The sequence below is a fragment of the Centruroides sculpturatus genome, unplaced genomic scaffold (assembly GCF_000671375.1).
Source record: "Centruroides sculpturatus isolate CEXI.00-Female unplaced genomic scaffold, Cexi_2.0 scaffold489, whole genome shotgun sequence".
NCBI classification, from domain to species: Eukaryota; Metazoa; Arthropoda; class Arachnida; order Scorpiones; family Buthidae; genus Centruroides; species Centruroides sculpturatus.
This window is the reverse complement of record NW_019384739.1, coordinates 31,276-48,172: the sequence shown is the minus strand read 5'-3', so window position 1 is coordinate 48,172 and position 16,897 is coordinate 31,276. Positions and strand designations below refer to the sequence as shown.

At 31.4% G+C, this 16,897-nt stretch overlaps 1 protein-coding gene and 1 long non-coding RNA gene across 2 annotated transcripts; both read left to right on the top strand.

The window, feature by feature from the left end:
* The first annotated feature begins 7,356 nt into the window (after positions 1–7,356).
* On the top strand, positions 7,357–9,807 carry LOC111628344 (fatty acid hydroxylase domain-containing protein 2-like). The gene is made up of 5 exons (XM_023372117.1): positions 7,357–7,373; positions 8,477–8,597; positions 9,038–9,243; positions 9,332–9,607; positions 9,678–9,807. Exons 1-5 carry the CDS (start codon positions 7,357–7,359, stop codon positions 9,805–9,807), a joined length of 750 nt encoding a protein of 249 aa, XP_023227885.1.
* Positions 9,808–12,071: 2,264 nt separating this feature from the next.
* On the top strand, positions 12,072–12,635 carry LOC111628335. The gene is made up of 2 exons (XR_002757160.1): positions 12,072–12,157; positions 12,355–12,635. It is a non-coding gene; the product is annotated as an uncharacterized LOC111628335 (long non-coding RNA).
* The last annotated feature ends 4,262 nt before the right edge of the window (positions 12,636–16,897 follow it).

Below are 16,897 nucleotides of genomic sequence, written 5' to 3'. Positions count from 1 at the left end.
TAAACGGTAATTGATACACACTGGCTGCCATGTGACATAGGTTGTCTTTACACGTGGCAGAAACATCTCTTCTTATAACGAAAAGGCAATAAAATTATAATGTATGATAGAGTATTCAATATAACTGCTAGATTTGTCACAAAGAATCGATAGTCCACGACAAGTAAGAGGTATAAACTGACTGACTATATATACAGGAATCACTGTTCTAAAGTAATTCTGAATATCTCGTTCGAAACATAATTCCTTTCTTAAGTAGTGCGCAAAATTTCAGATTTTTCTGTAAAAAGATTGCTGAAATATAAGCAATTGAAAAGTGTAAAAATCGTAAATAAGATGTATTTTTTCACCAGACACTGCAGACATTCCTAAAGAAAAAAAATACAGGAGTGTAGAAACCTCACATTTTAAACTTAAGCTTCTCTCGTTACCTGTCGAAACTTCCGAGTCAACACTAATAAGTTACAGGTCATTTACATCTTAAATGAATGTTTGATTTCCTTTTATCATCAAAATCGAAGACAGCGTAAGAACAAAAGTAAAATTTATTCAAACTTTTCGGACAAATTAAAACATTTTTCCTCATATCGATTGGTTTATAATTATATCTTATGATTTACATATAGGAAAACATCGATCTAGCGCCAATATTTGTATTTGTTGCCTCTAAATGGAGTTGAAGTACCAAATATTAAGAACTGTATATAATGATTAGCACCCATTACAAGTTTTATTCTACAGTTTGAAAGTTATTAAAAGATTAAAATAAATAATTTTTACTTCAAATTTTATCTTTGGTTTATCAACTTATTTTCAGGATAAATATTATATTTAATTCCTTTCTAGAAATTTTTATTTTTATTTATTTTTATTTTTTTCAACAGCTGATAATTATAATCGGCTCAATCAATTTGCATGCTACTAGAAATTACCCTTAATAATTATCAAGTATTTAGAAAAAAGTTTATCATACTCAAAAAATTAGGTTGAATTCCCTTTCGATTACTAATTTTAGCAAATGGATATTGACCTATAACTTCTTGAAAAGGTATATAAATTGACATATGTGTGGCAACATTAGCATAATCAATCAATATGAAACTCTCTGTGTGTGTACTTTCACTAATCATAAGCTTGTCTTCTATGGACTATGCGAATGGTTCTACTAAACTCACGAAGAGTGCTAAACTTTGGTTGGATGATTTAAATCGTCGTTACTGCTGTAAGCCGGAATTTTATATGTTTATATTGTTTTATGTGTGCTAATGCTGCTTTAACTAACTTAATTTCTTTCAATTTAGCATTTAAGAGACGTAATGTTTTCGGTATTGCTTGAAGGAAAATGGAGCTGATGTTGTAAGATTTCTTCCAGTTTTTATTTGTTTTATTTAGAATAAATATAAAATGCTTATTTATATATTATACAATTTTCTAGGATAATATAATATATAAAAACTGTGTTCAACAAATCAAATTTTATCAAACTTGGGAAGAAGTAGATAATTTTATTTGCTTCATCAGGACAGAGGAGGTAATTCTGAATTTATTTACAAATATAAATTTAGATACTGTAATTTTGTACTTAATTATTAAAAATTACTTTACTCTTTGAAGGAACTAACACGGTTTGAAGAGTGTTTTTATCCCGCTTTATCGGCTGCCAATAAGGATAATCCAGCCGTTTTACCAGTTAAACTGGTAAGTGATAACATGACTTTTAATATTTATCATTAAAAATAGATATATTTACTTTGCAACCACCATGACGGGTAGCCATTTACAGGGGGATTTCACTGTATATATATATATATATATTTCATAGACTTAATTATGCTCTTCCTTCTTCCTTTATTACTAATTTAGTAAATAAACCTTTACTTTATTACCATAAATTTTAATAATTTTTAATCATTGTAGAAATGTTTCGATAAAGAAGAAAAACGTGAAAATCTTCCAACATACAATGTTCCTGTATACCAAGAACATACCTATGTCAAGAAATAATTATTGTGTATAATTTAATTAAAATAAAATTTTATTTTATAAAGTATAGTACGTTTATATATTTTATTAAGTTTATGCCGTATTTTCTCTATAGTTTGATACGCAAGCATTAAATCTGTTATAGTATCATACAATTGAAACTGTACGTTCCGAAATGGCTCTTTACCGTAGAAAACTGATTCTACAATACATAGCTTTAAAGCCACTCGTTAACGGCGATTTTTCATTTAACAATTAAAACGTAAAAATGGGGGGTTCTGCTATGTTAATTTCAATTGTTAACTCCTTGAAAATATCATTAAAACATGAATACATTTGCCACTTTTATTAAAATGTAGAACAGTTACTTATAAATATATTAGAAAATGAGTTTAATAAGGTTGAAATATTATTTCAAGACAATTAAATTGTTGTAAAATTTATAAATTAGAAAAAAATAATGAAAAATTTTGTAACATTTTAAACTTATTAACAAATTCAGAAACCAAAGTTATTTAACAGCAATTTATGTTTTAATTATGTTTTCAGCACTGATCCACGACAAGTTTTTCTATATCATTCAACCTGTTTCATTCCATAAAAACTGCTTACTACATTAATAATAGACACAAATAAAATGTTACTTGTGACAAATTTAGATCAATTAAAAGCAATAAATTTTCTATTGAGTAATGTAATTAGTTAACTAATCCCTATTTTAATAGAATATTTCTCGCCATTACTACCTAATAAGTCGTTAAGCGAGCCGTTTTATTTTTCCACAAGTTCAATGTCTTATATTCAAATTTCGTCCTTGTTAATTCAACCAAGGCTTATAATATCTCACTAAAAACACCACAAAAAGATATTGTATTTAAAATACAGTAACATATACAGTGAAATTTTACATAATTCATAATGGCAGTGATGTATAAAACTTAAGTTAAGGAGGTGAAAAGTTGTTATTGTAAACAACTTATAACTATGACTGTCAAAGTTCATTTACGTGAATATTCTAATGATTTCACCTTAATTAAAATACCAGGTATAACCTGTCGTTATTACGTATAATTTTGCAAGAAAGAGTATATATGTTAACTAATGTTTCGCCTTAATCTTTAATTTTAAATTTATAAAAATATGGGAGAAATTTTACTGTAGAAAATGAAGAAAAAAATAATTGAAAGTTTCCTCCTGAAAAATAAAATGTAATATCGCTTCTTTTCTGTTTTCACTAAATAATTATACCTTTATTTATAACTTTCAAGCTTAAAATTAATTTATAGACATGTTTTTCTATAAGGAAATAAAAAATTTTTCATTTGAGTAATGACCTAAAAAGTGAAGGAAGTTATGTTCGTTTGTCTTATATTTATTAAGACATTTTAAATTGATTATATCTGATTGATTTCACGGTTGAGTCATGTTAATGATTTTCCTTTTCCAAATATTATCCTAAGAGAAAAAATAAGTAAATATTTGTATATTTAATTTAATCATTTCAAAGAAAATTTTCCATTTTTATGTAAAAATAGATCTTAAAAGATAATGCAATTCTTATCTGAAAATATAGAAATTATGCGAGAATTTGCCAAGAATATTAAATACTTTTCCTGACAATTTATTGTATGATTGATGATTAATTTCTGTATTTCAATTCCTAAAAAATGCTCAAGTGTTCCTTCTACTATTTCAAATTCTGACTTCAATTCTTCTAGAAGATTCTGTACTTCCTCTGCATCTTTACCCGCAAATAATCCATCATCCACATACAGTACTAACATAGTTAGACCTTTTTCTGTTCTTTTAATATACAAACAAGGGTCTGTTTGATTTAACCTATAGGTTCGATTATAGAACGATTGTAAACGTTCCAAAAACGTTGAAAATAGTTCGTTTGACTGGACGTGAACAGGAGACGTTCAGAAATAGAATCGGGACCAGGAAGTGTTAATATAAAGCGGCATGCAAAATTTACAGGCGGTTTTTTGCGCTTTTGCGGGAAATCGAACATATTTTTATGCTCATGTAAAAATTCCCTGGAAACGANGTACTTCCTCTGCATCTTTACCCGCAAATAATCCATCATCCACATACAGTACTAACATAGACCTTTTTCTGTTCTTTTAATATACAAACAAGGGTCTGTTTGATTTAACCTATATCCTTTTTTAATTAGAAAGGTCTATGTTTGTTCATTCCAACATGGAGGTGCTTGTTTTAGATCACATAAACTCTTGTTTAGTTTGCAAACTCTCCCAGTTCCATCATCAAAGCCTTCTGGTTGACTCATATAAATCTCTTCCTTCAGTTCTCCATACAAGAAAGCTGTTTTCGCATCAAACTGCTTTAACTAGAGGCTCTGATTTATTGCTTTTGAGAGTACAGTTCTGATTGTCTCAAACCTTGCCACTGGTAAAAATGTTTCATTATAGTCTATGCCTTGTTTCTGTGTATATCCCTTGGCCACTAGTCGAGCTTTATATCTCTCAGTTGAGTCATCTGGTTTTCTTTTAATTCTAAAAATCCATTTACTATCAATAATTTTCCCGTCTTTTGGTACTAATTCCTAGCTCTTGTTCTATTAGAGCACAGAATTCTTCTTTCATTGCTGCTAACCAATGTTATCTTTCAGTTGATTGCACTGCTTCAAACACAGTGAGTAATTCTGCAATCTCAGCTGTTTGCACTTGGCAGCTCATGTAATTGAAACAGTTTTACACTCTATAAAGTTTCTCTATTTCTCAATTTTTCTTTATAGTCTTCCTTGTCATTTGTTGCATTTTCTTTTTCTGGTTGCATTTGCATTTGTACTTCAGTTTCTTCATTAGTATAACAAGGGTGATTATTTATTTCACTTTTCAGTTGTGTTGTTGTAGTTAGTTCCTTATCAAAGACAACATCTCTGAAGATTCCAACATTTCCTCCAACCAAAACTCTGTATCCTTTTATATTTTGATCATACCTTACAAAGATTCCTTCCTTGGTCTTTGGGTCTAATTTTTGTCTTCTAGCTTCAGGAACATGTATGAAACATCTGGAGCGAAATACACGCAAATGATCAATGCGGATTCTCTTTCCTGTTAATACTTCAGTTGGGATTCTGTCTGTGACATCGCTTTTTTCTGTCAAATTGATGACATGAACTGCTGTATGTACTGCTTCAGCCCACAAGTTTTTGTCAAGTCCTCTTGCATACAGCATGGATCTTGCTAGCTCAACCACTGTTCTATTATCTCTTTCTGTTTTTCCATTTTGTTCAGGAGAATACCCTACTGTTGCCTGATGACAGATGTCCTTACACTCTAAAAACTGGACAATTTTTCATTTACAAACTCACGTTCTCTATTAGTACGAATAGCTTTCACTGTTTTTCCTGTTTAATTCTCTATATCTGTTATCTTCATGTTAAAAGTCATATTCCTAAAAACGGTTGTTCATTATCCGTTTGAAAAATTTCACCTTTATATCTTATCGTCCACAATTAATTCATTATGTCGCAATTTTTTGCATAGACAATCGTCCATTTTATCGCCATCTACTAAACCAGAAATTACAAGGTTATTTCTTCTTTCTTTGTCTTCCAGTTTCACAAACTTTTATTACATATTACATTTATTTCCGTGTGCTAACCGAGGGGGCTGAAGCGGAGAGCTTCTACCCACTTACTGGCTTGGCTGTCAGGAAATGGCTATAGGAGGGCTAAAGGAATGGGGAGGCGTAATGAAGTCGTGATGAGATGTCGATAGTACTTAACAAGAGTCATTAAATTAGGAATAACATATTTAATATAAACATAAAAATAATACAAATACATTAAAATTACACATTAATTCTAAACAAAAGTGAAAATATAATAATATTAATTTCGCGTCGCGACAATATCGGACAACCGATGACCGACTATCCCGTAAGTAGGACCGTCGAAGGTCCTCGACACAAAATACTTCTAAGACCTATCAAAAGATACAGAGTAAATAATTTCTAAGTCCCGAGTATACCGAGAGACAATAATTTCTAAGTCCCAAGTATATCGATAAACGACAATTTTCTAAGTTCCGAGTATACCGAGAGACAATAATTTCTAAGTTCTGAGTATACCGAGAGACAATAATTTCTAAGTCCCGAGTATACCGAGAGAGAGTGAAGTAAAAACAATCTAAGTATTTACCTCTTTAGGTCGGCGATCAGAAACCGTGAAGTCCTTCCAGAGGAGACGCTTGTAGTCTTCTTTCTCCGATGATCGCCTCGAGACCTCCGTTCATTCCCCTTTTATACTTTTTTAGCGTGGGAAATCTCGGGGACTTCTCTGACGCAATCTGTCACTTCTCCCGATTTATGACAGTCTCCCCCGTCATGGGTGACGACAATGCAGACATCGCTTGACCAATTAATGTTAAATTTGTCATCACCTGGAGAAATGACTGACCATTTTAGGTAATGTTTCTCACCGTAAGGGTAACCCTTGTAGGTGACCTCTTGTCTACTATCCATGCAGGAACACCATGGTTGTCTTTTGTGGTCTAGCCAATTAGTAAAACAGTGCAAGATAGTAGTCTCCTGGGGAGAGGGGCGTTCTTCCGCGGTCGCCTCGGACGACTTCGTCCTAGGGATGACCTTCTTGACGGACGAATTACGCAGTTCATTATCCGGGGTCTATTCCTCGGGTAACAGGGTGAGAACGGGAGAAATAACGGAAAGAAATATAACTTGTTACGTATTTAATTAAAATTCTCATACTATAGTCAGGTTTTCACATCCGTATTTGACTCGTTAGTTCTGACATAACCTTTCTGTTTATCAATTTCGAGGACAGAGAGACTGGATTCAAGATCTACTAAAGCAGTGTGTTTTCAATTCATGCTTTCATTCTATCTAATCGCTCTAAAAAGTACTTATAATTTATTATTTGAAGAAGCTTGTAGCTTCAACAGAAGTCTAATTCCTTTCTGAACGTTAATCTCTTTTTCGGCATTTATATAAGACAGAATTAATTCTTTTGTTGACTCACCTGTAACATTATCTTCTTCACTTCCAATTCGTTTCGTGGTGATCCATTCTGGGATAAAGGTGAAAAGTTTTCCTTACTATTTTTGAAAGAAATTTAATTAAATTGTACAATTGAATGAATTGAATTACCTTCAAAATTTTCGATATTGTTGATTCTCCGATAACATCAAGGATATCACAAATTGTTATTTCCGATGTCCTTAATGATATTCTTTATTTTTTTAGAAAACTTTTAAGTGTCAATTATACAAATATAGCTACTAAATTGACCTTCTAGTTATACTATAAAATATAATGTTAGTATAAAATGGATTTTTATTGTCAAAAGATCTTTCGTGTAGTATATGATATTATAATGTGATAATGACACACCGTGTAAAGTATGTATAGAGTTAGTTATCTATTTAAAATTTCTTGTTTATATTGTTAATTGATATATGTAAAACATGCTATTTATTCGTATCGTGAATTCAGGTTTAAATACGTAGACTACTTGTATCGAAAATGTTTTATCAAAAAACTGTGATCCAATCAGTATATTTTAGGAAAGTTACTAAGCAACTCCTTAACCATCTGAAGGACTCCAAATGGACGGTAGAATCTAAATTTGGAAAACTGAGCTACGGTATTCTGAATAATTTTCATTGTTACTATTCCAGTGTTTAAGGATAGGGAAGGATAAAAGAAATTCAACACACATACAATCTGCGAAGGGGGAGTGGCTTTTAAGAAAACTGTTTTTAGGAAATGGCCAGAATTTAAGTGTTGGAATCACGAAAGAAAGCTGAAAAACTCCATGAGGAGATCCGCAGTGTTCGGTAGTTTTATCCACTTGGCACTTGCATTGTTTAAGTACGACTCGTACATAACAACTTTTGTTTCTTATTATAGATTTAAATAAACAAGATGCTTCAAAAATTTTTTTAAACTTTTAGGAGAAGGTTCACAGTCAGTGTCAGCAGAAGTAGGGTGTTACTTTTAAAAACACAATTGAGTCTTGACATTTTGCACATGTGGAAAATTTACAGACGTTCACCTGCCACTAAAAATCAAACCTAACAAGTTACTTCCATATTATTGTTAACATTTTAAAGCAAATTATACAATAATTTATAATGTCGTTGCAAAAATTATGTATAAACTGTAAATATTATTATATGCAATACTATAAAAGAATATACAAATTACTTTATTTAATAGCATGCAAGAAGATGTAACAGAAACTTCCTTTATTTAAATATTCTAAATCATATTAGAGAAACAGTTATGATGAAATCTTTAATGCATATACTTTAGATGATTTTAATAAAATTAATTTACAGAAATTTTTCTATCGTTCTTGATTCGGATATTTTTCAAAATCTATGGAATAAAGTAGTCGACATTGTTGATGACGAATTCTCTCTAGTCGTTTGGGGTAAGTTTCCATTATTGCATTTTTATTTTGTCATATAGTTCAGTATATATACGTAACTTATTACAGGTACTGTTTTATTACGTTCTCAGTATATTGGGGCATAGGTCTGATTTATTCGTTAATAGATTTAACTGGAAAACCTGAATTTTTACTTCGTTACAAAATACAAGATGTGAAATCTTACCCGGTAAGTAAATTGTCGTGACAAAACAGTAAGAATTATATTGTAAAATATTTTAATTTATCAAGAATATTTTCTATTTAGCAAAGTATTTCCCGAAATTAATAATTTCCACTAATGTAAAGATTTAAATTGCCATTCGTTCACAGTTTATTAATGGAATTGTTGATCAATTCAAGCTGTAAACTGTCCACTGTTGAGAGTGTACTATTTAGAAAATCTCTTAAAGATCAGTGAATAAATATTCCAATTTTTCAGAATCTGATTATCCCGATCATAAATCAACTGATATATAAACTGTATAGTTTTCAGAATCTAAGTGTTCTTCCTAGAAATATAAACTATAACAATTGGGGTGGTTATTATTCCTATAGCTGTTCCTTATACATTCTTCTTAAATAATAAAAAAAATAGTGCAAAACTGAAATTTTGCAATTACCTTTCAGATACAAATTTCACAATATCCTCATGTTGCAAAACAAGTATTATTTAATCAAATATTCATTAGTACTCCAATTGCCATTATTGGGTATAACGTACTGAAGTGGAGGTGTTACGACAATGGGCTTGAACTACCGTCATTTCGCAGGTTTTTGTTTGAACTTATAATATTTCTTCTGTTAGAAGAAGTTGCATTTTATTATAGTCATAGGTATGTAATTATTGCTATGTCTTTTAATCATCATTCTACATATACTATTGTTAATAAAATATTGACACAAATCCGTGATTTTATACAGACTTCTGCATCATCCGAAACTATATAAGTATATACATAAAAGGCACCACGAGTTAATATCACCTTTTGCCATCGGAGCATTGTATTGCCATCCCATAGAACATATTGTTAGCAATGGAATTCCACCTTATCTGGGCCCTATTTTTATGGGATCGCACGTATCAGTGATGTGGATGTGGTTCATAATTTGTCTTATTACTACTCTAAATGCTCATTCTGGTTACCATTTTCCATTCTTTCCGTCTCCTGAAGCCCATAACTATCATCATCATGTAAAGTAGGTGTAGAAGAATCTTTTAAAGTTAAGTATTGCTTCTGTGCAATTCAATATGCTGTTTATTTTCTAGGTTTAATCAGAATTATGGAACGTTAGGAATATTGAACTTTTTGCATGGAACCAATAAACAGTTCTACAAGAGCAGAGAATACGAGCGTCATTTTACGTTTTTCAATTTTTCCCCATTAAAGACCCAATAACCAACTACGTAATATTGAGACTTGAAAGTGAATAAAATGTTGCTGTTTCGACACTGCATAATAATTTAATTTATAATGACATAACCTTTCTGTTTATCAATTTCGAGGACAGAGAGACTGGATTCAAGATCTACTAAAGCAGTGTGTTTTCAATTCATGCTTTCATTCTATCTAATCGCTCTAAAAAGTACTTATAATTTATTATTTGAAGAAGCTTGTAGCTTNTCAATTTTTCCCCATTAAAGACCCAATAACCAACTACGTAATATTGAGACTTGAAAGTGAATAAAATGTTGCTGTTTCGACACTGCATAATAATTTAATTTATAATGTAATATGAACTTTCTCAATTTTATTGTATAAAGAATTTAATTTTAAGGATTGTATTACTCGATATATTTCAATAAATGGTTTATAAAGGGTTGTTTTGACACGAAGAAAATAAATGACTAATATTATTTTCTTTTATTAAATTTTACATTATAAAATATTAATAATTATCATTACGCTAAGGAAATTAAATTAAATTTGAACATTGAAAATGCTGTTGATCTTCCTTATCATTTTATTGTTACGTTTATGAAGTGAAGATAACCCTGTACTAGTGATATACAGGATAATCGAAAACTAAAATAAAAATACAGTAGTATAATACGCTTTTCACAGAAATGCACAGAATGAATTGCGATTTTCCTAAAAAACTTTAATTCCAGGATAGTTATATTCCGACCACTAAATGTCTTCTGAGTTCATTGCTTAGTTTGTAACAGCAAATTTTCAATGTGGGATCCAACATTCTTAAAAAGTACCGTCAGAAGCGATGCGACACTATACACAGCATTAACGAGTATTTCAGTTTGTATTGCTGAAACATGATGGCGGATAGAGTCTTTGAAAGCGACCAATAAATCTGATCGAACTTTACACACATTTGACTTCAAGTGTCTACATAATCAAAGCTCTCATGGTGTAAGGTCCGGAGACTTTGCAGGACATTCGTGTGGAAAGGAGCGACTTAGGACACTGCTGTTCTTTACAAATATTGTCGTTCGGATGTGTGACAGAAGTAGCAATGTGCGTAGATGAACGTCTGAGAGCAGTAGTGCTCATAAATGATGGGCACTTACATGAACCCAGGAGCCATTTGCTTGTCGGAAATGTAACTAATCTGGTAATAGAATTTTTCCGTTATTAAAAAAAACCCACTTTATTCTGTGCATTTCTATTATTATTTTATTCGTTAATAGTTTGTCACATCTTTAAGAGAGGTTTTTAAATGCACGGCTTGCGGCCTCACACGTCCGTGTTTTGAATCTTTCTTGGCGTTTTTGCCGGCGATGACGTTGCACATGCAGGTCCTCTTCACAACCTTGTTTTAAACTTCATAAGAAAGTTAGAAGGATCTCACCATATTTGTGTTTTCATGTGAATCCGAAAAACAGAAAATCCCACGCCGCGGTGCTCGGTTTCATTTTCCTATTACCACTTTTGTGTCAATATTTTTAAAAAAGTATTGACACAAAATGGTTAAAACTAATATCTCAAATACTACAGTAGAGATAATAGAGACTTATCACATCAAAATGACCCTTCTATCATCAATTCTGATAATAGAAGTATTTTTAGAGTGTATTTACCAATGAAGTCGCTTCGATTAAGTAAGTTTGTAAATTAATTAGCGACGCGATATGATATAATTATTTAATAATAACGTAAACAAGAGAAAAAAAAATATTTGGATTAATAATGTATGCCTTGTATAGAATTTCATATGCTATCATTGTTAAAATATCAAATATTTTCTTCAGTTTTCACAGAATATTTGTCGCTTCGACAAATATAAGATTTTATACCTTTAATTTTTACATTACAAATCATAGTAATTATGCAAACATCTGCAAAATTCCTCGTAAATATTGATAATTTCTTAACGTATTTATGAAATTAGCCTTTAGTATGAACAATAATAATGTGCGCTATACATAATATAAGATTGTTTAGAATATTAAAAAAAATTTTTTAATTTAAGAAAGTTGTCTATAACCGATTATTTAATGTTTGAATTAATATTAAAATTTAATATACTGTACAAAAAATAATATAACCAGGAATAATTTATTTAAATATACTTTCTCAATCATAATATTCGTACCAAGCGCAATTACTAACGTTAAACTTTGCTATATTAAATTTTTAAAATAGAAAATAATAATATTTTATTAAATACGAATCGTTATTCTCTTTATATTGACACGGCTGTTGGCTATATAAACCCCCGAATATTCTACGAAAGTCAGTTTCATTAGAATAATGAAGGCACTACTTTTTATTTCCCTGCTCTGTATAAATGGTAAGTTTCTTTATTACTTTAATATATCAGTTATACTCACGGAATTGTGTTATCTGCAAGCTATTGAAATCAATTGGAAATTAACAAAGAAGGTATTGCTTGTATTCTTTCTGATTTGTAATGGTGGTTAGGTCAATTACCTCTTCAATACTTCCATTGGTGGATTAATGTATCAGAACTTATACGGTTTTTTTTAGGACTATCCACATTAGTTTCAAGTCGTAGAATGTATTATTTCAGAGATGCTGGACCACACCAAATATTTTGCGACACCGAGCACGTATTTGGAATTTGCAGACATTATTGCAAGACACTTGGAAATCGTGAATGTCCACAAGCAAATCCTCCTTGCATTTGTCCTCCTTAAGAAGATAATAAACAAAAACTTTCTTGTTTATTTCGGTAATAGTTCATTATTCCTGTTCAACTTTCAACATATTTTAATGAAGAATTTTTGCAATAAAAGTTGCTAAAATAATACATTTTATTATTTTACTTTATAACTTTCAAATTCACTAAAAGTATTTTCGTTTAAATTGATTCATTGAAATTTTGTTATAACTATTTTTTTCTTGTGAAATGAAGATAATTAAGTGTAATGTAGCCATTGTAAAACGAACCGAAGACAAATTAATGTATTATATTATATAATTTAGAATGTTCATAAAACAGAATGTAAACACAACCGAAATAAAAGTTCTTTTATCTTTCTAAATATACAACTTATTTTTATTCATTATCACAGTTTCTTTGAATTTGTGCTGCTAATTACTATTACTTTGATTTTTAATGAATTATTCGTAGTTTATGATATTTTAAAGTATACGAGAGAGAGAGTACTAAAAAAATTAACTTAATTTTAGAATTTTGTAACTAATATCTGCACTTTTATGGCGCAGTTACATAGGAAGTTGTCATTTTCATTATATCACAATAAGGATAGATATATCATATTGTATTTTTTAAGTATAAAATGGCCTACTTGGATGTGATATCTTTGCTTTGTATAAATCGAAATTTTCGCGTCAGTTGATTAAATAACGCGTTTCTTTATAGAAATTGCTCATATTGTCATCAGACAACAACAAATCTAATATTTGCCGAATCTTCGGAGAGTGAATTATTATCGATTCTGCGGAAAATATGACATTCTGAAGTTCATTGTTTCCAACACATTTAAGAAATATTCGGTGTGATTATCATTAAAACAGAAAAGACAATTAAAAATCTTCGATGGTATTCCTTGTAAAATTCAACCGACGAGAGTTGATTTTAACTATAAAACCTAAGATATTTTATATTGTTAACACTGTGCAATATTTAAACCTCTGGTAACATGCAAGGGAATCAGATTTCATCTAATCCAGCGGCGCTACCATTCTTAGACATTCTAGTAACGAGACTCAAAGACAAAAAAATTTTTAAAAAGTATAAAAACCCCTGTACTATTGGCAGCGTCATACACTTTACATCTGAAGTACCCACTTATATAAAAGAAGAATACTTTTCACGTGTACAGTGCGTAACAGTCAAACTAACATATGGGACCAAAGAAACGTTATCTACAAATTAGAATGCGACTGTACCACAATTAACCACACCAAAATTTTACATCGGGGAAAATAGTAGGGAATTAAAGGTTCGTTTTAAAGAACATATCTTTGCCATAGAGTACAATAATAATAACTCGACTGTAGCCATCCACTGTAATAAAGAAGGCTGTCAAATTGTAAAGGATACTTGTCAAAATAGTTAAAAAAAGACGGCTCTTCTAGAACAACACTTTGAGTACACTGTCCTTACCGTATAGAGTACTTTGTTTTCGTACAGTGGAAAAAACTTATTTAAGTATAAAAAGACATTCTCCTGGAAGGGCTTGTCTGAAAACTTATTAAGTTATCTGAAGAATAATGAAATTCGTAATGTAATATGAACTTTAAAAATTTAATTTTCAGGATTGTATTACGCGACATATTGCAATGAATTATTTACAGACAAAAATAAATAACTATTATTATTTTCTGCAATTAAATTTTATATTATAAAATATAAAGAATTACATTAAATCTCTCTGTATATCCGTTAACCAGTAAATTAAAAAAGTAAATTAAATCTGAACATTAAAAATGCAATTGATCCTCTAAGATCACTTCACGTGTCAGGTTTATGAAGGAAAGAAGAAAAGCCTTTACTAGTGTTATTCAGGATGATTCAAAAGTAAGAGAAAATTTGAAAAAATCAACAATTCACTAAGTACGAATTTTGTGTTACACACACTAAGATATCAACTCAGGAGTCATCTGGTTGTATGAAATGTAACTAATCTCGTATTAAAATTTTGATCGTTATAAACAAAACTCTCATTTTATTCTGTATATTTGTGTGAAACCGCATCATGCCACTGTAAATACTTAGCGAATTATTGATTTTTCAAAATTTCAGTTACTTCTCGATCACCCTGTATTTGAATCAATGAAGAAATACGCTGCTTTAATTATCTGCATAATTACGAATAATCATAATTATACAGATTTAATTTTCTTTATTCTTACCGATATTTAATTTTCTTCTATACGATTTTGGCCCGTTAATTACAATTTAATAATAAAGAAATGGTAAATAAGTTAATAAAATAAAATGATTTGACAATCTTCTTTTTGAAACAAAACTGGTTCTTTTTAAGTTAAATTGTCGCATAACTACATTGTTCTTATACCTAAAAATGTTTCTGATAACCTTGTGTTTTAATATTTAAGCGAATATTTTAGTTGTCTGACGAAATATTGTTAATTTTGAGATAATCAGTTCTGACATGTTTAAAATAAAAGTAATAACTTTTGTTACTTTCCCGGCTGTTATGTATGAGAGGAAAAGTATGGCAATCCGTGAAGGAAATGATCCCTAAAACATTTCTATTTTTGGACTCGGGGGACCTTGAAACATCGAGAAATGCAAAAAATCGGCGCTTTTCCCCCTGTATGTATGTGTTAGCGTGTGTGGGAGGCACGATTTTATTCACCCTGTTTGAAGCTTAATATTCTTGTGTTTTTTGGCGAAAATATCTGAACTTTTACAGAAAGGATTGTGTATTAAGGGAACTGATCCTGTTAAATTTTGGTGATTAAAGGTCGAGAGATGATGAGATTCGGGGTGTCGTGTGTCATATCTCGAATATGGTGGGGCTTAATGATTTTACTCGTTATTTGCGTTTACAATTTTAATAAAACTCATCCTTGCCCTCAAAAAAACTAAATCTCGAAACCGCGTTTTATACGATTTTTGTTGGAACTTACTGGAGACTCCTAAAACTCCCTAAATACGAGGATCGCCACCTTTCGACCGCTACTTCCGGGGAGCGTCATCGGGAGTCGCGCCGCTCTCTCTTTCTGCTAAGCCTGTCGCGTGTTTAACAGGCAGCAAGCCGGCCACATATTCTAACGTCACATTTCGGCAAAGACTAAAGAAAAGCCCGGTTAACACGGCTAATTAGGCAACGTTTTCTCCGACGCTGCCGCTCCGATTTAAACCGAGCGCGCTTCTATTTCGCTATCTCTAACACATTCTAACTGACGATGGAAAAGGCCAAGAAAACATATTCTACACTCACCTTCGATAGAATCTCCTCCTCTCGCTACCTGGCGACGCCTAGCCCGTTTCCGATCTTCTGTAGGCGATGACGGGATGAGGCCGCTGGTCACTGCCGCCGCCACCGCTTCGGCTATGTCCCGGAGGTCGAGTCGCCCGATGCTGTCTGAACAATCGCATATAATCCAGGTTTCGCATAAAAGTTGCACTATATACACAGACACACACGCAAGCTTCAGTGTTCGCTGGGCGGTCGTCTTCCCCTTGCAGTTCCTCTTCGTCGCCCTCGTGCACGGGTACATCAGAAAACATACGTATATATGTGAAATAGACATGTCTGCGAAGACAGAAACGTCAGTCGATCGTCACATGTAAACCTTCACCGCCAAACTTCCAAGCTACTAATAAAAGAAGTTCGTGTGAAAAATCCAACTCTGATTTTTTACGACTCGTTCCAAACATTCGATTTGAAGACCAACTTCTACTTCCGGATTGAAGTTGAAGTTGGTTCGATTACAACTTTTCTGCCTCATACNCTATTGTTTTCAATTGTGATAAATATATATAATTTGGTACAAACGATTAAGAATTATTGTAAAATTCGTACTAAATCTACTATTTTTGGAATCACTTTTGAATGAAAAAATAACTTTTCTCTTTAACGGATTATGAATGAATGACAAGAATTCTTAGAAAATACGTGTGTTGTAAGTTCGTGTGAAAAATCCAACTCTGATTTTTTACGACTCGTTCCAAACATTCGATTTGAAGACCAACTTCAACTTCCGGATTGAAGTTGAAGTTGGTTCGATTACAACTTTTCTGCCTCATACTCATCACAAGCATGTAATAAGCAATCGTTTTGTTCGTTACGTATATAGATAGGTTTGGTTTCCTAACATATTTAATCTCGGTCAAAGCACAAACGCATTCCATAATAGCATAAAAGTCATAATCGAATAATCTGAATCACTTTCCGATGAATTGAAAACTTTCGCTGAGAAATGTTGCTGCTAAAATTCCAGAATGATATGATACACAACTTGCGGCAGATCCCTTTTAATTTCTCACTAGGTGTTGTTTCGTGACAATTGTCCAATTCGTACACTTCGCAAAATGTATTTGCAAAAACGCAAAGATTCTTTCTGACGCGCC